Source organism: Zalophus californianus, chromosome 10 (genome assembly GCF_009762305.2).
Source record: "Zalophus californianus isolate mZalCal1 chromosome 10, mZalCal1.pri.v2, whole genome shotgun sequence".
Taxonomy (NCBI): domain Eukaryota; kingdom Metazoa; phylum Chordata; class Mammalia; order Carnivora; family Otariidae; genus Zalophus; species Zalophus californianus.
The window spans coordinates 91,541,309-91,566,008 of NC_045604.1; the positions used below are offsets into that span (position 1 = coordinate 91,541,309).

Below are 24,700 nucleotides of genomic sequence, written 5' to 3' on the forward strand. Positions count from 1 at the left end.
ATCTGATCCAGTTATCAATATAGTGGGCCAGAATGATGCTCTGCAAAATGTATAGCTAATCCAGTTCCCTTCAGATGAGGACAGAGAGCTGAAGAGCCTATAGCCCTGGACAAATAAATATATACTGTAGCTGTCCATTCAAATGAATACAAAGATCTCTGATCCCCATTTTGATGGTACAGGAAAAATGAATTTGCGAGATCAGTGGCCCTATATCATGTTCTCAGGCTGTGTTAATTTACCACAAGTGAAAATTACCACACTTGACACAAAAGCGGCAAATAGGTGAACGATTTGAATTTGTGGTAGATCCACTGTCATTCTGCAGGTTTGCAAGGACCAGAGTGGAGAGTTAAATGGGGTTAAGGGGAATTGCTACCCATGCTGCTTGCATCTATGCCACTTTCCCAAGAATGTGATATTGCCTTTGATTTACCATCTTGGCCACCGGGAGGAGGAGGATTCAAAGGATTCCCCCTGGCTTTTCTAGTAGGACAGCTCGTCCCCAGAGGCCAAAGAGTCAAGATACGGGTTTTTACATCGTCAGGTATGTCATTTCTAATTATACATTTGGCAACTATAGAAATGTCCACTAGATGGTACTGTAGTCCCAGTGTGCCTACTGTAAATCATCAAAAGCCAAGATTACATTTATTACCTAGCCTGCACATAGCCTCGCTCTAACAACAGGATCGAGATGGTACTTCGGATCTCCAAGTATGGTTACCCAAGTAAATTGCTAGAAGTCCCTTTGTAGGACTTGGGTAATCGTTATTATGTACATTTGCTGTGATGTTGCAGAGCACTTCTACCTAGCCAATCCAGACCCTCCTTCAGTCAGTGAGTGTGAGCTCTGAACACTGGAAACTGTGGAGACCACCCTGAATTTATATATCGGGTGCTATCTTAGCTCCTGATGATACAACTTTTATTTCTTCTGGTAGGACAGGTTGGGCAATATCCTCACTAGGTATCCTCCCATCTTGCCTCAAGAGAGCTATGTTCTGTTAACCATCATTTGTGGACCAGGTGTCCCAGACTGCCACTCCATACTTGACACTTTATTAGAAAAATTGTTCCCACCTGTGTCACCACCGATCCTCTGTTATGTTGGACTCATGTTACCTCCACTGCTACTAGTGAGTCCATTTCTGTTAAGGTATCTCCTACTGCCAGCCCTTATTAGTGCGGCTGGTATTCCTCTCACTAGTATATTTATTGCTTTGACTGGGCCCACCTGCAAAAGCATGGTCATGTAGTAGATTAATTGGGCAAAACTAGTTCAGGGTCTTTCTGAGGCTGCAATCAAGTGACAACCTGGGCTAAGGTCATCTGAAGACCTGACCAAGATCAGGGTATCCACTTCCTAGCAGGCCTACTCAAGTTCATACTGATTGTCTGGGGAAGATTCAGTTCTTGCCATATGAGCAGCTTGAATGGCATGGTGCTATCTTCAGAGCAAGCAATTCACAACCAAGCCTAAAGCCATAATGACTTCTATGATCCAGCCTTGGAAGTCCCATACTTCACTTGCACAGTATTATACAGGTTACAACGTCAGCCTATTCACTGCAGAAGGGGACTGTACAAAAATGTGAATATCAGTGAGGATCCCCGGGGGCCATCATGAAGGCTGCCAGCAACCACAGTCCACCCTCTGCCTCCAATGACTCATTTTGTTCTCACATAAAAACACCTTCACCTGCTCTCAGTGCTACAAATGTCTCAACTATTTATAGCATCGGCTCAAAGTCCAGGTCTTGTCATCTAAATCAGGTCCAGGTGTCAACGAGCCTCTTGTGGTCTAGTTTCTAAAGATTACCTCTTAGAGTACAATTACTCTAGAACAGAAGACCTGTGATCCAAAGGGACTTGAAATCTACCATCTTCCACTCAGGATCCTCACAAACCTAACACAAAGTAGTGGGATATGCATAAATTAACCACTACACATACTCTCGGTGAAATAAGTGGAAGGCAAGAAGCATAAGGCAGTCAAATGAAATTCTGAAATCTACTATTTGATATTGTTGGCAGTTCTCTGATTAGGACTCAAGACCAGAGAATAATTCTCCAAGGTTCTTGACTCTACTTTCTATTCTCAACTCTGACTTCTCAATCATCCTTCCTTCACCATGAAAATCATCCCATGGCTGCAGCTGTTTTATTCTAGCCTGCTTTCTATTTGTAGGTGTTTGGCAGTTCAAAGGCCTCTATTCATTTCTTACTATTTCAGTCCTTTTAAAGAAGTTAGGGGTATTTCTTATAGCACAATTTTATTTAAATTTTGCTCAATCAGACCACAAAAACCACTCCTACAAATATATTTGAGACGATCCTTGTTTACCTTTGGCTTCTGTTGAGGTTCCTGACAAATAAGGCCCTAAGTTGTTACTGTCCCTACTGTTTGACTGAACGGCACCCTGAAGCACCACCTTAGATATTTGTCCATCTAAAACAAGGGTTTTACTCAATATTTTTAGTTTTGGTTATAGTTGACACACAATGTTACATTAGTTTCAGATGTACAACTTAGTTTATACATTATGCTATGTTCACAAGTATAGCTATCATCTGCTCCATTACATCACTATTATGACATCATTGACTATATTCCTTATGCTCTGCTTTTTATTCCCCTGACTTACTTATGCCATAACTGGAGGCTTGTATCTTTCTTTCATCTTCACCCATTTTCCTCAAACTCCCATCCTGCTGCCCTCTAGAACCATCAATTCTCTGTATTTACAGTTCTGGTTCTACTTTTTGTTTATTCACTTTTTAGCCTCCATTTATCAGTGGAATCACATGATATTTGTCTTAGTCTGACTTATTTCATGTAGCATAATACATTCTAGGCCCACCCATGTTGTGTCAAATGGCACAATCTCATCCTTTTTTATGACTGTGTAATATTCCATTACACACACACACACACACACACACACAATTTTCCTTATCCATTCATCTGCTGATGGGCACTTACGTTGCTTCCACATTTTGGCTATAGTAAATAACGTTGCAATAAACACTGAGGTACATATATCTTTTTCAGTTAGTGTGTTCATTTTCCCTGGGTAAATACCCAATAGTGGAATTATTGGATCATATGATAATTCTACTTTTAATTTTTTGAGGAACCTCCATACTGTTTTCCACAGTGGATGTACCAATTTACATTCCCACCAACAGTACATGAGGGTTCCTTTTTCTCCACATCCTTGCCAACACTGTTGTTTCTTGTGTTTTTTTATTTTAGCCATTCTGACATGTGTGAGGTGATATCTCATTGTGGTTTTGATTTGCATTTCCCTGATGATCAGTAACGTTGAGCATCTCTTCATGTGTCTGTTGGCCATCTTCTTTGGAAAAATGTCTATTCAGGTCCTCTGCCTATTTTTAAATCAGATTATTTCTTTTTTTGGTGTTGGGTTGTATGAGTTTTTTTTTTACATATTTTGGATATTAACCCCTTAGCAGATATATCATTTGCAAATATCTTCTCCTATTCAGTAGGCTGTTTTGTTTTGTTGATGGTTGTATACACATCTCCAAAATTAGCTCTATTTGCAGGCAGGGCTCTGGGTTTCCCAAGGCTTGGGGTTAGGAGCTCAAACCAAGCTTAGGTAGACTTTGAGAGGCAATGCCAGGCAACGTATAGGTTACCTGAATACAACATGCCTACAGTTGGTGCAGACAAATTAAGAGATTCAAAAGTCCTCCCTTGATGAATTCCTTGACAGAGAAGAGATTACATAACAGATAAATGCAAAACATTTGTGAACAGAAATTAATGTTCATACGTTCAAATTATTCATCTCCAGTAGACTCTACTTTTTAAAATGAGGGCATTTGTGGAAGACACCATATAGTTTATAGAAAACCTGAATGTATTCTGGAGGAAGGAGAAAGGTGTGACTTTTTATTACATACTGAAAAATTTTAATTTTGATCTTTCTCAAAGGAAGTAAACAAGATGGCCACGACTTTTTATTAGCATGTGATCTTTTTCTTGGTATTTCTAGTAATAATCATTTACAATGAACTATAAACTAAATTTCAGTTCCATCAAGAAGAAAAAAATTTGTGAAACAATACCTTGCACAAATGTTTGATTTGGATACCTGCCACCAAATTAGTAGGCTCTGCTTCAAAATACTTGCTTTCATTTGTTTCATAAAATTGCCTTGTTTCCTTTTTCCCCTCAGGTGTTTCCCCAAACCAGTGAGAGCGCTAAAAAGGCGGGGGGGGGGAGGGGAGAATAAAAGTGAAATCACTGCAATGGTATTGAAAAATGATGCAATAGAAAATACTTTAGCCTGTTACCTTTTGTACTGAGATGGATTGCTGAAAATTTCTTGGGATTAAATTTTGGAGCTAAGTGGCTTAATTCAAATCCCCAAAGCATGAAAGCAGACTATTCTATTAAAATCATAACTGTCCAAGAGAGACAAATGAAAACTGCTCCAAAATGAGGTCATAGCGAAAATGACTGTATCACTCCTTGTCATATCTTCTCTTACCAATACATAAGCCAATAAGAACAAGGGAAAAGACTGAGAAAGGAGGGCAAGATATACATGATTCCCATCACGCTATGGCTCTGACTCTAAGACATCTGTGCCAAACAAGGATATAAAACAGGTGGTGAGTGCCCAGATAGGGGACATAACTAAACCTCTTCTTTTACCACCCAAAGACCCATACTATATTAATTTCTTTATGCCCGAGTTTAATTGTTTATGAAATACTTGCCTGTAACTGTGATGGAATACTCAGAATTTTTAAAGTTTGGAGTTACAGGCCATCATCTACAGATTATTTATGGTTATATATACTGGGTGCTTTAAAATGTATTAGGAAAAGGCCAATGAATGGGCAGAGTCATTAAAATGATTCTTTCACCCGAACTATTGGATCATTTACAGACAGTGCAAAATTAGCTCATGGTGGCTTTTAAAGAAATTACAATATATGTTCATAAGGACTGTGGCCTCTCTCAGTAACAGAGGCATTAGAACTCACCAGCAAGAAAAAGTTCCACGGCTTGGGCACACCATACTCCCCTGGAAAGACAGCTTCTATATACCAGGCCACAAGGCCATATAAGAAAGCATCAAATAAAAACATTCCCAGTATGTGGGCAAAGTCAAAGTTCTCCATTTTGGGTGGTGAGAAGATGTTACTCCATTTAATTCCAATTTCTAAGAGATAACAGTTGACATTTAATTTAGGTGCCAACTGACACTAAAACAATTATCCATCTGCATCATAATTAAAGAGTGAAGAAAAAAGGTGTTAATATTCTATAGAGATTCCCGTTATAGTCAGTTACTTTCTTATACCATTAGAATTTAGGACTTCTGAGCAAGCAATCATGTAAGATGCCTTCTAGCATGCCAGAAACAATCAGTTATGAGTGAAACAAAAACAAAATATACTAAGTCAGGAATATAAACTTTAAGAAAAATAAGCAAACCTATGGGTTAAGACACTGACTCCTCCTTCTCTGCCCCTCCTCATGCTAAATGTTCACTGGAAAATATAATTTTAGAAAACCATAATCATTGAAAAGCAGGGATAAATGCTATCTATAGAAGAGAAGACTAGCAGAATTTTTGTGTAGATATTGCACTGATGAAAAAAGGAAGACTAAAAGTCACTAAAAGCAGACCTGTTTTGCTTCCAGTCCTAGCACTAAACAGCAGCCAGGAACTCCAAATGAGCAGGGAAAGCTACTAACAGACTTGAGTAAATTTATGGAGAGAATGTGGCAGCGCTCATGTACGACAGGTGGTGGTATGAAGTAGTATCATTTTTTTGAAGGACAGTTTAACAATATTAATCTATTTTAAAACTGTGAATATCTTATGAGAATATGGTCAAACTTATAAGGTAAATACTCACTCTCCATTTCTGCCTTGACTAGGAATTTAGTTCCCAGCCCCATTGCTATATTTGAGCTGAGACAGGAAGCCAGCTTCTGGGAGAATGTCATTTGTGCAAAGTTTGTAGAGACTGTAACAAGTGGAAAGTAGGTAGCAAAATAAATGAAACCTCCAACAGAAACAGCAAAATGTGCTGGAAATAAGAAGGAAATTATAAGGTCAATTCAAGCAACATGCAGAAACCTAAACTACAAATATCTGTGTTACTGGAAGAGTGTAATAAAATAAGCACAGTGAGAATAGAAATTTGTTTTGTTCACCATTTGCTTACCATTATACAATGCGTGGCACTTTATAGGTGCTCAAAAGTATTTTTTGAATGAATAAGAGGCTGAAATTAAACATTTCAGTAACAATTTTTTCTGGAATTTATCATTCTATAGTGTAGTAACTATAAATATTATAGCTCTTAATGGAAATTTACATATTTATTTTTCAGCATAAAAATTATAAATGCAAATACTATTATTGACATAATCAGAAAATATCTAGATTGCATTCCCAGATACTATGAGGTTCAGTCTATGTCATGATACTGGGGGAAAAGAAGGATACTTGAATAAACAGAAATACAAAGTTGGTCTCAAAAGCAGATATGGTTGGGAATATGAAAAGTTCCAAAAATGTGACTCTGATAAAACACTAAAAAGAAAATTCCTGTTAATAAACCAATTAACATCATCAGGAGTTAAAATTCAGCATCTAAATAAGAATGGTATATTATAAAGTACAACATATTATTCCACTATTAGGAATGATTCATCCTTTCCCTCTTTATCTCACTCTGCATTCCATATTCACCAACTAGAACACTTATGTTTTATACACTCATCAATGTGTATTCTTTTTTAAAATTAAAATTATAAAGAGAATGAGGGGACAAATAAGAGATAACAAAGACAATATATTAGATACACCTGATAAAATAGCATCAAAATATATAATGCAAAAAATAATAGAAGTTTTAAGAATATACAAATGTACGATCATAGTGGAAATTTTAACCAGCTTTCTCAGAATTAACAAACTTGGCCTAATGAAAATACATGTCAACTATCCCAAACAACCTCAAAATATACCTTCTTTTTTTTTTTTTAAAGATTTTTTAATTCATTTATTTGACAGAGAGATAGCGAGAGCAGGAACACAAGCAGGGGGAGTAGAAGAAGGAGAAGCAGGTTTCCCGCCAAGCTTGGAAAAGCCCGACACGGGGCTCGATCCCAGGACCCTGGAATCATGACCTGAGCCAAAGGCAGACGCCTAACCATCTGAGCCACCCAGGCACCCCAAAATATACATTTTTTTCAAACATATTTGGAATACTGATTTTTAAAAAACTGGACATTGACTAGGTCATAAAGTAAATCCTAACAAATTTCAAAGGAATTATATTAAACTGGCAATCAATAACCAGAAGATATCCATAAAAACCCAGTATGCTGAGAAATTTAAGACACACATCTTTGAATAATTACAGAAGAAAATTATAAGGAAAATTATAAAACATTTTAATGTAACAACAGGAAAAAGCTTATTTATCAAAATTTGTGTCATGCAGTCAAACCAGTATTAAAAAGGAAATTACTAGCCTTAAATTTATTTATTAAAAGAAATAAGACAAACGTACACTATCACAAGTTTTAAAAAATGGCAATAAATACAAAGTTTATGGAATGGTAAGAGGATCAACAAAGCCAAAAGCTTATTCTCTGTAGAGACTAATACTGCTAACTAACCTGTTGTGAAACTGATCAAGAAAAAAAAAAAGAGAAGGCACAAATTACTGGTATAAGGAGTAAAAGAGTATATATCATGAGTAAAAGAGTATATATCATGACAGCCATTAGCAAAGACATTAAAAACATAAGAAACCATATTAAATTAATGATACTGCACCAATAAATTTCAAAACTAAAATATAAGTTAAAGAAAATACAACTTACCAAAAATGAAAGAACTAGAAAACCTGAATGTCCTAAGGTCATAAAAGAAATTGAATCAATAATTAAAATCCTCCCCAGTGCTTTTTCAGCAACTTCTAGCAGATAGTCAAAGAAGAAATAATTAGAATACTGCACTGAAATTCCCAGAGAGATAGAGATACAGAAAAAGAGGACATCCAATCAGAGAAAGACATGTATCATATGACCTCACTGATATGAGGAATTCTTAATCTCGGGAAACAAACTGAGTGTTGCTGGAGTGGTGGGGGGTGGGAGGGATGGGGTGGCTGGGTAATAGACATTGGGGAGGGTATGTACTATGGTGTCTCCTCTTTAATTTCCTTCATCAATGTTTTATAGTTTTCAGAATGTAGGTCCTTCACCTCTGTGGTTAAATTTATTCCTAGGCATTTTATTATTTCTGGTGCAAGTGTAAACGGGGTTATTTTCCTAATTTCTCTTTCAGTGAAAGGACTGCCTCCAAAGAAATGCACACATGAATGGGAACTTGACATATAGCAGAGCAGGTATTGCAGAGTAGTGAGGAAAATGTGAACTGTTTATCACATGTTGCTAGGACAACTGTCTATGCACTTGGGAGAACAATCAATTCGCTACATCATACCACACACAAAAGAACACAGGAAGATAATTTTATGACTTTGGAGTAGAGAATTTTTTTCACTGAAATATTTAATATCACAAACTATGAAGGAAAAGGTTGGTAAAGGAAAAGATTGATCACATTAAAATTAGTAACTTAAAAGACAGCATAAATAAAAGCTGAGAGCTCCAAACTGGGACAAGTTTTGCAACACATTTGCAACTAACAAAAGGTAGGTAGCAGGAATATATAAATAAGTCCTGACAATAATCATAATGGATAAGAATGCACAGATTTTACAGAAAAGGAAACACATGACCCATATTAATATTAATAACTCTCAGCTTCATCAGTAAATGAGAAAATGCAGGTCTGAACTGCCATAAGACAGGATTTCATATCTCCAGTATGGCACAAATTAGAGTTTGATGTAGTAAATTTTGGCAGGGATATGGAATAATAGGAATTCTCATCTTCGTCCAGTAGGGCTGTAAGTGCACAGAACCACTCTGGAAGTGCTGGACACAGGTAGTTGGACATTTACAAACCCTATGACCCAGCAATTCCTTTTCTACATATGTACCATAGTGAAAGTCTAACACATATAAACTAAAGACATGTACAAAAATGTTCTAAATATCTAGTCTGCCATAATTCCAGAAACAGGAAATGACAGTATCTGTTTTCTAACTATCTCATTTTTCTCTTTGGTATATTATCACATTCTGCCTTACATTGACACACCACTTTTCTTTACCTCCTGGGTTGGTTGGTTTTATTTGTTTGTTTGTTTTGGCTGCTTATAGGTTGTACATGTGATCATGTGTCTTGTAAGGACCCATAACTAACAATATTCATGATAATGTACTGAGAAAAATAAAAATATAATGAATAGAGTTACTGGTCATGACTGCTATTGGCAAGTTAGCCCTCAAAAAGCAAGGAAACAATTTTTGCTTGCCTTTGTTTTATTATATACCGGGCCAGCTCAATGAATGACTTTTAGATACTTGCATCCATTGACTTGACTTCCCATTCCAATCTTCTAGTCTTTCAAAAATGTTTAAAAACTAACCTCTATAAGAAGCATTCATAGGTTTATCTCAATATGAAGTGGGATTATTTTAATCCTTTTTTCCTATGTATACTGATTCATAAATTTTCATTGCTCTCTGCATGTCCTATCAAATAATTTTTTTGTGCATATGATATGCATGTCCACAAGGTCAATGTCAGCTCTATGGGACAGACACTGTATTTCAAATACACAGCAAACACACAATAAATATCTATTAATGAAGTACCTGCACCCTTTCTTTCAGGCAAGCAATTTTGTTGTTTTCTTTCTCTTCACATACTGCAGATCATCATCAGATACTGACAGACTTTATTCCCTCCACTAGAATATACAGAAGCCATCTCAATCATTACCATTCCTGCTGGATGGTTAAATAGATACCATATGCATAGCAGCAGGTAAAGGTTAAAAAGAATCCTCAAATATGACTTTATTTTCATTTTTGTCCTTTTTTCACGTGTATACTATATATTAATTTTCACTGCTCCCTTCATTCCCTTTCTTATCATTTCATGTACTTACAATACTTGTCTTTTTATTTAGACTATAAAGAGAGGCTACAGACGAGATGGCAAATGAAGGTCACAGAAGCATCCAAATATAATCCCCATTGAGTCACTAATTATCTTTCCCAGGAGTTTTAGACTCACCTTTATCGAAGAACGTGCTAACCATAAAGCTGAAGAATATTGTGGCAATGGCAAAACACAGCAAAAAGACGAAGACAAGAGATGGGTCACTGTACTGGATGACTGGCACAGGTTCTATCTAATAAAATAATCAGGAAGCCAGTTGAGCCATACTCTAAATGGCATCACAGCAAAACAATAGAGGAGAAGTGAAACATCTTTAAATATTTTAATAGTCCTAGTGAAACTAATGACAAACCTCAGGGAGATGAGTAAACAATTCATTAACTACAAAAGGTCCCCACATCTAAACTTAAAGTTTAGTTTGCTGAGAGACTAAGCAGCCCCTGCATTTCCAGATTGTAGTCAACAATAGGCACGTGTTCACTTCCTGACAACTTGAATCCATTAGGCCCATACCATGTTATATGTTTTTCCTCTCAAAGTTTAGCTATAGCATACTACAGTGAAATAGACACTTGCCTTGGCAAAGAAAATCATGCACATCAAAAGGATGATAACTGAATACAAAGAGAGGAATGTGAAGAAATAGGCACCCCAGAACATCCAATTACTGAGTCCTATCATGAGCAGATACTCCTGTGGGAGAGTTAACACAAACCAAACATCTTGTAAAATAATATAATTATATAAAATGCGTTCATAAAGATTATCTAATTTATTTCTACCACAATCAAAATTGGTGAAATAAGAATTATCACGCCCGATTTATAGAAGAGGAGATCAATGATTTGATTAAAATTATTCAGCTAGTGTGTGGCAGTACTATGATGCTTATCAGCCTAGAGATGATCTCACCAATAATTTACCTGATATTGCTAAATAAAACGATAAACTGCTTAGATTAATATCCCCTTTCTTTTATTACACCCTCTTCTAGGAGATATTAAAGAATGTAAATATATTTTAATTAAATTACAAAAGATAGAAGCAAACACTAAAACTATGATAAAAAATAAGGGCGAAAATTCAGTTTTAGAATTTATGAAATATATTCTTTAAAGAAATATTTTATTTCGAGTGTTAACAAAAGAACATCAAAAAAGTTTAGCTAAGCATATAATGTAGAAAACCAATAAGATTCAAATGAGTGGTATGAGTCTTCACAGGCTATTTTAAATATTTCTATTGAATTTTACTGATGGACCAATATTAAATTCTGTAACTTTAAGTTCTTCTAGGGTAGAAGGCAGAGACCATGTTTGCCTCTCTGTATCTGCCTGGCCCATACAAAGAGTTTAATAAATGTTTGTTGAAAGGACAAATGAATGAATGTGAGGATTTTGGAATTCATACTTTCCAAAGTTCTTAAAAATGGGCACAGGTCCACTTTATTATGTGAAGGGGACAGAGATAGGGATAAATGGTTCCTAGCAATCAATGGTACAACCAGACTTTCTTAGCAAGTTTTAATAACCAACAAAAATGACAAAGTACTTTTAGCAAAAGAAGTGTAAGATTTCTGGGGGCCTGAGTGGTTTAGTCTGTTGGGCAGCCAACTCTTGGTTTCAACTCAGGTCATGATCTCGGGGCCCTTGGGGATTGTGCCCCACATCCAGCTCCCTGCTCAGTGGGGAGTCTGTTTCAGGATTCTTTATCTCCCCCTGCCCCTCCCACTGCTCTCTCTAAAATAAATACATAAATGTTTAAAAAAAAAAAGAAGTGTAAGATTTCTAAACTGAAAACTAAAACACTGTTGAAAGAAATTAAAGGAAACCTAAAGGAAAGACACCCCATTAATAACCCATTAATTCAACATACTATTGGAAGTTCTAGCCACAGCAATTGGGCAAGAAAGAAAGAATGGATGGAAATCAGAATTATTTGCATATGACATGATATTATACATAGGACACACTAACAATTCCACCAAAAAAGCTCTTAGAACTAATCAACAATGTCAGTAAAGCTGGAGGATACAAAACCAAAATACAAAAATCTGTTGCATTCCTATTCACTAATAAAAAACTATTAGAAAGAGAAATTAAAAAAAAACCAATCCATTTACAAATGCATCAAAAAGAGTAAGATACATGGGAAGAAATTTAACCAAGGAACTGAAAGACCTGTACACTGAAAATTCTAAGATACTGAAGAAAGAAACTGAAAACAACACAAATAAACAGATATACCATGCTTGTGGATTGGAAAAATTAATATTGGTAAAATGTCCATACTACCCAAAGCAATAGACAGATTCAATGCAATCCTCATCAAAATTCCAATGTCATTTTTCACAGAAATAGAACAATCCTAAAATTTATAAGGAACCACAAAAGACCCCAAACAGGCAAAGCAATCTTCAGAAAGAAGAAAAAAGCTGGAAGCATTCTACTTCCTGATTTCAAACTATATTACAAATCTATAGTAATCAAAAAAGTACAGTACTGTCATTAAAACAGACAAGAGAGCAATGCAACAGAATAGAGAGCACAGAGATAAACTCACACATACATGGCCAACTAATTTATGCCAAAAAAGTAAAAAATACACAATGGGAAAAGGACAATTTAGAAAAAATTATATATATATAAGGCATCCAAGCAGATGAGACAATCTTACATGCAAACCAGATTCCACACATAAAAAAGAATAAATGACTCATCAAAGTAGGAGAATACAAAGTCAACACACAAAAATCAGTTGAGCTTCTACACACTACCAATGAACAATCTAAAATGGAAATTAGGAAAACAATTCCACTTACAAGAGCATCAAAACGAGTAAAATATGGAGTGCCTGGGTGGCTCAGTCAGTTAAGTGTCTGCCTTTGGCTCAGGTCATGATCCAGGAGTCCCAGGATCAAGTGTCCAGGATCGAGTCCTGCATGGGGCTCCCTGCTCAGCAGGGAGTCTGCCTCTCCCTCTGCCCTCACCCTGCTCATGCGCGCTCTCTCTCTCAAATAAATAAAATCTTTAAAAAAAAAGAGTAAAATACTTAGGAGTCAACTTAACCAAGGAGGTAAAAGATTTGTACAATTAAAACAATGAAAAGTGAAAGATCTCTACGTTTTTGAGGCCAATATACTCCCATGCAATTAAAAAAAATTAGAAAATTAGATAAAGTTAGAAAATTTTGGTGAAATATAGAGCAAACAGAATTTTCATACATTGCTAACGGAAGTGAAAATTGGTAAAATTTTATTGGCAAACTTTGGCACTGTATAATAATGTTAAATATGTATAATCTAACATTCAGCAAAAAAAAATTATAAAATATTCATAGAAGAATTACTTATAATACCCAAACTCCAAACACTAAAGGAAAATAGATAAATTTTGATAGTCATACTATGGAATCATAAAACTCATATAACTCAATGATTATAAATGAACAACAGCTACATATTTAGCTGAAAGAACCACACAGACACAACATAATACAGTGCATGATTCCATTTACCAAGTTCAAGGCAGACAAAACTAGCTCATAATATTAGAAGTCAGGTTAGTGTATACTTTGGGGAAAATGTTTTGAGGGGTACACAAGCCATCTTCTAGAGTGTTGGCAGTGTTTTATTTCTTACAGGGGTCACAATAAAATGGGCATACTTTCTTCATGATAACCCATTCAACTCTACTACAATAATTTGAAAGTTAGTGTCTCCTCAAAATTCCTAAGTAGAAAACCTTGTCCCCAGTGTGACGGCAGTTTGAGGTGGGGCCCCTGAGAGATAAGTAGGTGATGAGGGCTAAGCACTCATGAATCAGATTAGTACCCTTATAAAGGACACCCCAGAGAGCTCACATTTCTTCTGTCATATGAGGAGACAGTGATGAATGAGGTGCCATCTATGAACCACAGAGGGCATTCTCATCAGACATTTCTGAATCTGCTGGCACCTTGCTCTTGGACTTCCCAGGTTGCAGAACTGAGAGAAATAAATTTCTCTTGCTTTATAAGCTATATAGTTTATGATATTTTTGTTACAGTAGCCTGGATGGATTAAAGCACATGCACTTTTCTGTGTGTATATATGTTATACTTCAACGAAAGTAATTTATTTTCTTTTTTTAATTTTTTTATTGTTATGTTAATCACCATATATTACATCATTAGTTTTTGGTGCAGTGTTCCATGATTCATTGTTTGTTCATAACACCCAGTGCTCCATGCAGAACGTGCCCTCCTCAATGCCCATCACCAGGCTAACCCATCCCCCCACACCCCCTCCCCTCTAGAACCCTCAGTTTGTTTTTCAGAGTCCATCATCTCTCATGGTTCGTCTCCCCCTCTGACATACTCCCCTTTTCTTCCTCTCCTGTTATCTTCTTCTTTTTCTTTTTTCTCAAAATATGTTGCATTATTTGTTTCAGAAGTACAGATCTGTGATTCAACAGTCTTGCACAATTCACAGCGCTCACCGTAGCACATACCCTCCCCAATATCTATCACCCAGCCACCCCATCCCTCCCACCCCCAACCACTCCAGTAACACTCAGTTTCTTTCCTGAGATTAAGAATTCCTCATATCAGTGAGGTCATATGATACATGTCTTTCTCTGATTGACTTATTTCACTCAGCATAACACCCTCCAGTTCCATCCACGTCGTTGCAAATGGCAAGATCTCATTCCTTTTGATGGCTGCATAATATTCCATTGTGTATATATACCACATCTTCTTTATCCATTCGTCTGTCGATGGGCATCTTGGCTCTTTCCACAGTTTGGCTATGGTGGACATTGCTGCTATAAACATTGGGGTACACGTACCCCTTCGGGTCCCTACATTTGTATCTTTGTGGTAAATACCCAGTAGTGCAATTGCTGGATCGAACGGTAGCTCTAATTTCAACTGTTTGAGGAACCTCCATACTGTTTTCCAGAGGGGTTGCACCAGCTTGCATTCCCACCAACAGTGTAGGAGGGTTCCCCTTTCTCCACATTGCCGCCAACATCTGTCATTCCCTGACTTGTTAATTTTAGCCATTCTGACGGGTGTGAGGTGGTATCTCATTGAGGTTTTGATTTGGATTTCCCTGATGCCAAGCGATGTTGAGCACTTTTTCATGTGCCTGTTGGCCATTTGGATGTCTTCTTTGGAGAAATGTCTGTTCATGTCTTCTGCCCATTTCTTGATTGGATTATTTGTTCTTTGGGTGTTGAGTTTGATAAGTTCTTTATAGATTTTGGATACTAGCCCTTTATCTGATATGTCATTTGCAAATATTTTCTCCCATTCTGTCGGTTGTCTTTTGGTTTTGTGGACTGTTTCTTTTGCTGTGCAGAAGCTTTTTATCTTGATGAAATCCCAATAGTTCATTTTTGCCCTGGCTTCCCGTGCCTTTGGCGATGTTTCTAGGAAGAAGTTGCTGCGGCTAAGGTCGAAAAGGTTGCTACCTGTGTTCTCCTTTAGGATTTGGATGGACTCCTGTCTCACGTTTAGGTCTTTCAACCATTTGGAGTCTATTTTTGTGTGTGGTGTAAGGAAATGGTCCAGTTTCATTCTTCTGCATGTGGCTGTCCAATTTTCCCAACACCATTTGTTGAAGAGACTGTCTTTTTGCCATTGGACATTCTTTCCTGCTTTGTCAAAGATGAGTTGACCATAGAGTTGAGGGTCCATTTCTAGGCTCTCGATTCTGTTCCATTGATCTATGTGTCTGTTTTTGTGCCAGTACCATACTGTCTTGATGATGACAGCTTTGTAATAGAGCTGGAAGTCCGGAATTGTGATGCCGCCAGCTTTGCTTTTCTTTTTCAGTATTCCTCTGGCTATTCTGGGTCTCTTCTGGTTCCATACAAATTTTAGGATTATTTGTCCCATTTCTTTGAAAAAAGTGGATGGTATTTTGATGGGGATTGCATTGAATGTGTAGATTGCTCTAGGTAGCATTGACATCTTCACAATGTTGATTCTCCCAATCCATGAGCATGGAACGTTTTTCCATTTCTTTGTGTCTTCTTCAATTTCTTTCCTGAGTATTTTATAGTTTTCTGAGTACAGATCCTTTGCCTCTTTGGTTAGATTTATTCCTAGGTATCTAATGGTTTTGGGTGCAATTGTAAATGGGATAGACTCCTTGATTTGTCTCTCTTCTGTCTTGTTGTTGGTGTATAGGAATGCCACTGATTTCTGTGCATTGATTTTATATCCTGCTACTTTACTGAATTCCTGTATGATTTCTAGCAGTTTTGGGGTGGAGTCTTTTGGGTTTTCCACATACAGTATCATATCATCTGCAAAGAGTGAGAGTTTGACTTCCTCTTTGCCGATTTGGATGCCTTTGATTTCTTTTTGTTGTCTGATTGCTGTGGCTAGGACTTCTAATACTATGTTGAATAGCAGTGGTGAGAGTGGACATCCCTGCCGCGTTCCTGACCTTAGGGGAAAAGCTCTCAGCCTTTCCCCATTGAGAATGATATTCGCTGTAGGTTTTTCGTAGATGGCTTTTATGATATTGAGGTATGTACCCTCTATCCCTATACTCTGAAGAGTTTTGATCAAGAAAGGATGTTGTACTTTGTCAAATGCTTTTTCTGCATCTATTGAGAGGATCATATGATTCTTGTTCTTTCTTATGTTAATGTGTTGTATCACGTTGATTGATTTGCGGATGTTGAACCAGCCTTGCAGCCCAGGGATAAATCCCACTTGGTCGTGGTAAATAATCCTTTTAATGTACTGTTGGATCCTATTGGCTAGTATTTTGGTAAGAATTTTTGCATCCATGTTCATCAAGGATATTGGTCTGTAATTCTCTTTTTTGATGGGGTCTTTGTCTGGTTTTGGGATCAAGGTAATGCTGGCCTCATAAAATGAGTTTGGAAGTTTCCCTTCCATTTCTATTTTTTGGAACAGTTTCAGGAGAATAGGTATTAATTCTTCTTGAAATGTCTGATAGAATTCCCCTGGGAAGCCATCTGGCCCTGGGCTTTTGTTTCTTGGGAGATTTTTGATGACTGCTTCAATTTCCTTAGTGGTTATAGGTCTGTTCAGGTTTTCTATTTCTTCCTGGTTCAATTTTGGTAGTTGATACATCTCTAGGAATGCACCCATTTCTTCCAGGTTATCTAATTTGCTGGCATAGAGTTGCTCATAATATGTTCTTATAATTGTTTGTATTTCTTTGGTGTTGGTTGTGATCTCTCCTCTTTCATTCATGATTTTGTTGATTTGGGTCATTTCTCTTTTCTTTTTGATCAGTCTGGCCAGGGGTTTATCAATCTTGTTAATTCTTTCAAAGAACCAGCTCCTAGTTTCGTTGATCTGTTCTACTGTTCTTTTGGTTTCTAGTTCATTGATTTCTGCTCTGATCTTTATGATTTCTCTTCTCCTGCTGGGTTTAGGCTTTCTTTGCTGTTCTTTCTCCAGCTCCTTTAGGTGTAGGGTTAGGTTGTGTATTTGAGACCTTTCTTGTTTCTTGAGAAAGGCTTGTATTGCTATATACTTTCCTCTCAGGACTGCCTTTGCTGTATCCCAAAGATTTTGAACAGTTGTGTTTTCATTTTCATTGGTTTCCAGGATTTTTTTAATTCTTCTTTAATTTCTTGGTTGACCCATTCATTCTTTAGTAGGATGCTCTTTAGCCTCCATGTATTTGAGTTCTTTCCGACTTTCCTCTTGTGGTTGAGTTCTAGTTTCAAAGCATTGTGGTCTGAAAATATGCAGGGAATGATCCCAATCTTTTGGTACCGATTGAGACCTGATTTGTGACCTAGGATGTGATCAATTCTGGAAAATGTTCCATGGGCACTAGAGAAGAATGTGTATTCCGTTGCTTTGGGATGGAATGTTCTGAATATGTCTGTGAAGTCCATTTGGTCCAGTGTGTCATTTAAAGTCTTTATTTCCTTGTTGATCTTTTGCTTAGATGATCTGTCCATTTCAGTCAGGGGGGTGTTAAAGTCCCCCACTATTATTGTATTGTTGTCAATGTGTTTCTTTGCTTTTGTTATTAATTGCCTTATATAATTGGCTGCTCCCATGTTCGGGGCATAGATATTTACAATTGTTAGATCTTCTTGTTGGATAGACCCTTTAAGTAGGATATAGTGTCCTTCCTCATCTCTTATTACAGTCCTTGTTTTAAAATCTAGTTTGTCTGATATAAGGATTGCCACCCCAGCTTTCTTTTGGTGTCCATTAGCATGGTAAATGGTTTTCCACCCCCTCACTTTCAATCTGGGGGTGTCTTTGGGTCTAAAATGAGTCTCTTGCAGACAGCATATTGATGGGTCTTGTTTTTTAATCCAATCTGATAGCCTGTGTCTTTTGATTGGGGCATTTAGCCCATTTACATTCAGGGTAACTATTGAAAGGTATGAATTTAGTGCCATTGTATTACCTGTAAGGTGACTGTTAACTGTCTGTTGTCTGTGTTCGTTTCTGCTCTTTGCTGCTTTTAGGTTCTCTCTTTGCTTAGAGGACCCCTCTCAATATTTCTTGGAGGGCTGGTTTCGTGTTTGCAAATTCCTTTAGTTTTTGTTTGTTCTGGAAGCTTTTTATCTCTCCTTCTATTTTCAATGATAGCCTAGCTGGATATAGTATTCTTGGCTGCATATTTTTCTCGTTTAGTGCTCTGAAGATATCTTGCCAGTCCTTTCTGGCCTGCCAGGTCTCTGTGGATAGGTCTGTTGCCAATCTAATGTTTCTACCATTGTAGGTTACATATCTCTTCTCCCGAGCTGCTTTCAGGATTTTCTCTTTGTCTCTGAGACTCGTAAGTTTTACTATTAGATGTCGGGGTGTTGACCTATTTTTATTGATTTTGAGAGGGGTTCTCTGTGCCTCCTGGATTTTAATGCCTGTTTCCTTCCTCACATTAGGGAAGTTCTCTGCTATAATTTGCTCCAATATACCTTCTGCCCCTCTCTCTCTCTCTTCTTCTTCTGGGATCCCAATTATTCTAATGTTGTTTCGTCTTATTGTATCACTTATCTCTCGAATTCTGCCCTCGTGATCCTGTAGTTGTTTCTCTCTCTTTTTCTCAGCCTCTTTATTTTCTATCATTTGGTCTCCTATATCGCTGATTCTCTCTTCTGCCTCATTTATCCTAGCATTTAGTGCCCCCATTTTTGATTGCACCTCATGAATAGCCTTTTTGATCTCGATTTGGTTAGATTTTAGTTCTTTTATTTCTCCAGAAAGGGTTTCTCTAATAACTTCCACGCTTTTTTCAAGCCCAGCTAGTATCTTTAAAGTCATGATTCTGAACTCTAGGTCCGACATCGTACTAATGTCCGTATTGAGTAGGTCCCTGGCTGATGGTACTACCTCTTGTTCTTTTTGCTGAGGTGATTTCTTTCGTCTTGTCATTTTGTCCAGAGGAGAATAGATGAATGAGAGAACAAAAGGCTAACAGGTTTACAACGTCCCCAGCAAATATACTGTATACAAATCAGAAAAGACCTGAAACCAGGGGAAAAGAAAGGGAAAGAAAGAAAAAAGAAAGAGAAAAAGAAAAAAAAAAAAAAGAAAAAAGATAAAAACAAAAACAAAACAATTCAAAAAAGGCAGAATATGATCAAATATGATCAGGCTACTGCATAGATCAGTGCCACACACTAGATTTTGGGCGTATTTTGGTCTGTTAGAAAAAAGTGCCTCCTAAAATTTTAAAGGAAGAAAGACATATATGTACAAAATAAGGGTTGATACAATGAAGGGATGGAAGATGACTGTAAAGATGAAAATTATAAAAGATTTTATAAAAGGACTTGGTAAGATAAGTTGTTTGAAAAAAGAAAGGAGATTCAAGGAAAAAAAAAAAAAGGAAAAAGGGAGAGAATGTGATCAGGCAGGAGACTAGAACAAAGCCATACACTAGTGGTTTAGGGTATATTTTGATCTGTTAGAAGAAACTGTATCTCAAAATTTTAAAGAGAGAACAACTTATATATATATGCCAAAAACAAGGATAACTACTATGAAGGGATAAAATATGACTCTAAAAATGAAAAAAAAATAAAAAAAAATTTTTTTTTTAAAAAAAGGGATTTATAAGATTTTGGTTGAAAAAGGGAAAAAGAAAAATAAAAAAAAGTCAACAAAAATTAACTTTGATGAAATAATGAATCATGGTTAAAAAAAAAAAAGAAGAAGCCATGAATCTATGTGCAGTATTCCCCTAGCGCTGGAGTTCTCCTATTCTCCTTGATCGACCAACTTGGTCTTGGCTTGCTGGCTGTTTGTGTTGATCTTCTGGGGGAGGGGCCTGTTGCTGTGGTTTCCAAATGTCTTTGCCGGAGGCAGAATTGCCCCGCCCTTGTCGGCCCAGGCTAAGGAAGCTGCTCCAGTTTGCTCTCAGGAGCTTTTGTTCCCTGCAAGCTCTCGGTACAGCTTTGGAGGAGCAGGGCGAAAATGGCGGCCTCCCAGTCTCCGCCCGGAGGAGCCGAGAACTCGGGGCCCCACTCCTCAGTGCGCCCCCAGAGAAAAGCAGTCACTCCCGTGTCCCCGGTCTCCGGCCGCACTCCGTGCTTACCCGGCCTGTGATCGAGCGTTGCTATCTCTGGCACCCGACCCCGCTCGGAGTCTCCAAATCCAGCAGATCCCTGAAGTGCGTTCCCGCACCGCTCCTCCCCGGGAAGGAAGGGGAGTCTCCCCGGATCTGCTGCTTGTTGGGTCCTTGCTGGGGGAGCCGTGCCCCGACTGGGCCGCAGATCACAGTTTATGGCAACCCCGAGCTGAGAGCCCGCGACTCTGCTCCGTATCTGCAGCCGGCTTCCCCGCCCCGACACCTGGGAGCTCTGCCGCACTCAGGCACCCCCGGTCTCTCTGTGACCCCAAGGGTCCTGAGACCACACTGTCCCGGGAGGATTCCACCCCCCGCTTAGCCACTGCAGCGACGTCCCTCCGCCGAGCCAACTTTTAAAAGGTCCGATTTTGTGCTCTGCGGCTCTAGCACTTGCCAGAAGCGGCCGGCGGAGGCCCCTCCCCCGCCGTCTATCCTCCCGAATATCGCCTCGGATTCACTTCTCCGCACGTCCTACCTTCCAGTAAGTGGTCGCTTCTCTGTTCAGAGAGTTGTTGCTACTCTCCTGTTCGATCTCCTGTTGAGTTCGTAGGTGTTCAGAATGGTTTGATCCCTATTCAGTTGAATTCCTGAGACCAGACAAAATCTAGGTCTCCTACTCCTCCGCCATCTTGCTCCGCCCCCCCTTCAACGAAAGTAATTTAAAAATGAAATATAAGGGGGGGGAAATCTGAGGGAGAGACAAACCATGAGAGACTCTGAGAAACAAACTGAGGATTTTAGAGGGGAGGGGGTGGGGGAATGGGTTAGCCTGCATGAAGCACTGGGTGTTATACACAAACAATGAATCGTGGAACACTACATCAAAAACTAATGATGTATTGTATGGTGACTAACATAATAAAATAAAATTAAAAAATAAGTGTTCTGTAGTTTCTAGAGTACAGATCCTTTACCTCCTTGGTTAGGTTTATTCCTAGGTATCTTACGGTTTTTGGTGCAATTGTAAATGGGATTGATTCCTTAATTTCTCTTTCTTCAGACACATTGTTAGTGTATAGAAATGCAACTGATTTCTGTGCATTCATTTTGTATCCTGCCATGTTGCTGAATAGATATTGTTAAAATGCCTATGCTGCCCAGAGCAATCTATATATTCAATGCAATCCCTATCAAAATAACGTTGACATTTTTCACAGAGTTGGAATAAACAATCCTAAAATTTGTATGGAACCAGAAAAGACCCCAAATTGCTGGGGGAATGTTGAAAAAGAAAACCAAAGCTGGAGGCATCACAATTCCGGACTTCAAGCTCAATTACAAAGCTGTAATCATCAAGACAGTACGGTTCTGGCACAAAAACAGACATATGGATCAATGGAACAGAATAGAGAGCCCAGAAATGGACCCTCAACTCTATGGTCAACTAATCTTTGACAAAGCAGGAAAGAACATCCAATAGAAAAAAGACAGTCTCTTCAATAAATGGTGCTGGGAAAACTGGACGGCCAAGTCCAGAAGAATGAAATTGGACAATTCTCTTACACCATACACAAAGATAAACTCAAAATGGATGAAAGACCTCAGTGTGAGACAGGAATCCATCAAAATCCTAGAGAACATAGGCAGCAACCTCTTGGACCTTGGCCACAGCAACTTCTTCCAAGACACATCTCTAAAGGCAAGGGAACCAAAAGAAAAAAATGAACTTTTGGCACTTCATCAAGAGAAAAAGGTTCTGCACAGCAAAGGAAACAGTCAATAAAACTAAAAGGCAACTTACAGAATGGGAGAAGATATTTGCAAATGACATAACAGATAAAGGGCTGATATCCAAGATCTATAAAGAACTTCTCAAACTCAACACCTAAAAAACAAATAACCCAGTCAAAAAATGGGCAGAAGACATGAACAGACACTTCTCCAAAGAAGACATACAAATGGCTAACAGACACATGAAAAATGCTCCACATTACTTGCTGTCAGGGAAGTGCAAATCAAAACCACAATAAGATACCACCTTACATCAGTTAGAATGGCAAAAATTAACAAGGCAGGAAACAAGTGTTGGAGAGGTTGTGGAGAAAGGGGAACCCTCTTACACTGTTGGTGGGAATGGAAGTTGGTACAGCCACTTTGGAAAACAGTATGGAGGTTCCTCAAGATGTTAAAAATAGAGCTACCCTATGACCCAGCAATTGCACTACTGGGTATTTACCCCAAAGATATCAGATGTAATGAAAAGAAGGGGCACATGCACCCCAATGTTCATAGTAGCAATGTCCACAATAGCCAAGCTGTGGAAGGAGTCGAGATGCCCTTCAACAAATGGATGGATAAAGAAGATGTGGTTCATATATACAATGGACATCAGCCATCAGAAAGGATGAATATCTACCATTTGCATCGACATGGATGGAACTGGAGGGGATTATGCTAAGTGAAATAAGTGAAGCAGAGAAAGACAATTATCATATGATTTCACTAACATGTGGAATATAAGGAATAGTGCAGAAGACCATAGGGGAAGGGAGGGGAAACTGAATGGGAAGTAATCAGAGAGGGAGACATACCATGAGAGACTCTGGACTCCGGGAAACAAATTGATGGTTGCAGAAGGGAGGGGGGTGGGGGATGGGATAACTGGGTGATGGGCATTAAGGAGGGCACGTGATCTGATGAGCACTGGTTGTTATACACTACTCATGAATCACTGAACATTACATCAAAAACTAATGATGTACTATATGTTGGCTAACTGAGCTTAATAAGAAAAAATATTTAAAAATAAATGAAATATAAATATAAGTCATAATGTTGATGTTTGTGTATCATGTTCTGGGGACTCAAAAAAAGTGTTAAATTATAATTGAGAATTAAAGAGAGATAATCAACAAGGAGATGGCAGCTACAACACCTGAGACAAGTAAGTTAACTGTGTGTTCGCCAATCAGAAAAGAGGAAAGCATTACAGTCAGAGGAAACATAAACATAAAGGAAGTTTCAAAAAAAGTCATTCATTTTGGCTGGAAGGAAAGGTATCTATGTTTTTTTCACTCTCAGTGAAACACAATTCTGGAGGGGACTACAGGAGGTCATTTAAAACTTTTTTTTCAGCAATCAGAAATTGGTTAAAAAATTACAATATGTTTTTTTTTTTTAGATTCTACATATAAGTGAAATCATATGGTATTTGTCTTTTCTCTGACTTATTTCACTTAGCATAATCCCTCTAGGTCCATCCATGCTGTTGCAAATGGTGAGATCTCATTTTTTATGGCTGAGTAATATTCCATTGTATCGATATACAACATCTTTATTCATTCATCTATAGATGGACAACAAATGAACAAAAACAAAGACATATCTATAAATACAGAGAACACACTGATAGTTGCCAGAGAAGGGAATGGGGGGATGGGCAAAAGGGTGCAGGGGAGTGGGAGGTACAGGCTTCCAGTTATGGAATGACTAAGTAATGGGGATGAGTGGTACAGCATAAGGAATATAGTCAGAGGTATTGTAATAGCGTTGCATATTGACAGACCGTAGTTCCCCCTGTGCTGAGCAGAGCATAATGGGCGAACTCGTCCAATCACTATGCTGTACAGCTGAAACTGATGTAATACTGTGTGTCAACAATACTTCCATAAAAATTCCTTCTTAAATCACAGAATCATAGAATCTTGGAATTGATTTGTATCTAAATTCATCTAGACACAACTCCACAAATCCAGTAGATTATTTCTTTGTAGCTCTCCTTATTCCAGAGATGTTGGAGGGCATTTGGCATTTAAATTATATCCCTAAACAACAACGATAACAAAATGAGGAGTAGGTAGGGGCCAAATATTAGAAAATGCTTAAGTGGAATTTATTCAGCAGAGAACAAAGACAAATACAACCTTAAAATTTATTTCTAGCCATCTGTGTTACAGGACAATTACCCTGGCAACAATGTGCAAGGTAGATTCAGAGGAGAGCTGAGGGGTGAGGAGATATGTGCGAAGTGCCCTGAGTGAGAAGAGGTGGGTAGTGAGAAACAACGTGAGGCTGATGT

The 24,700-nt window shown here is 38.0% G+C and overlaps 1 protein-coding gene across 8 annotated transcripts in view; it reads right to left on the reverse strand.

The window, feature by feature from the left end:
• LOC113932549 (ATP-binding cassette sub-family A member 3-like) overlaps positions 1–24,700 on the reverse strand; it is a 172,668-nt gene that overhangs the window by 127,404 nt on the left and 20,564 nt on the right. For 6 of the 8 annotated variants that reach the window (XM_035722358.1, XM_035722354.1, XM_035722353.1 and 3 more), the window contains 5 exons: positions 10,686–10,802; positions 10,224–10,341; positions 5,908–6,081; positions 5,026–5,204; positions 4,099–4,233 (listed from right to left, as the gene is read on the reverse strand). The exons of 1 other annotated variant lie outside the window; for it this stretch is intronic. In XM_035722358.1, the coding sequence (XP_035578251.1) occupies positions 4,099–4,233; positions 5,026–5,204; positions 5,908–6,081; positions 10,224–10,341; positions 10,686–10,802 (723 nt within the window). The remainder of the gene's footprint in view (positions 1–4,098; positions 4,234–5,025; positions 5,205–5,907; positions 6,082–10,223; positions 10,342–10,685; positions 10,803–24,700) is intronic. One more of the 8 variants, XM_035722352.1, reaches the window with a different exon arrangement.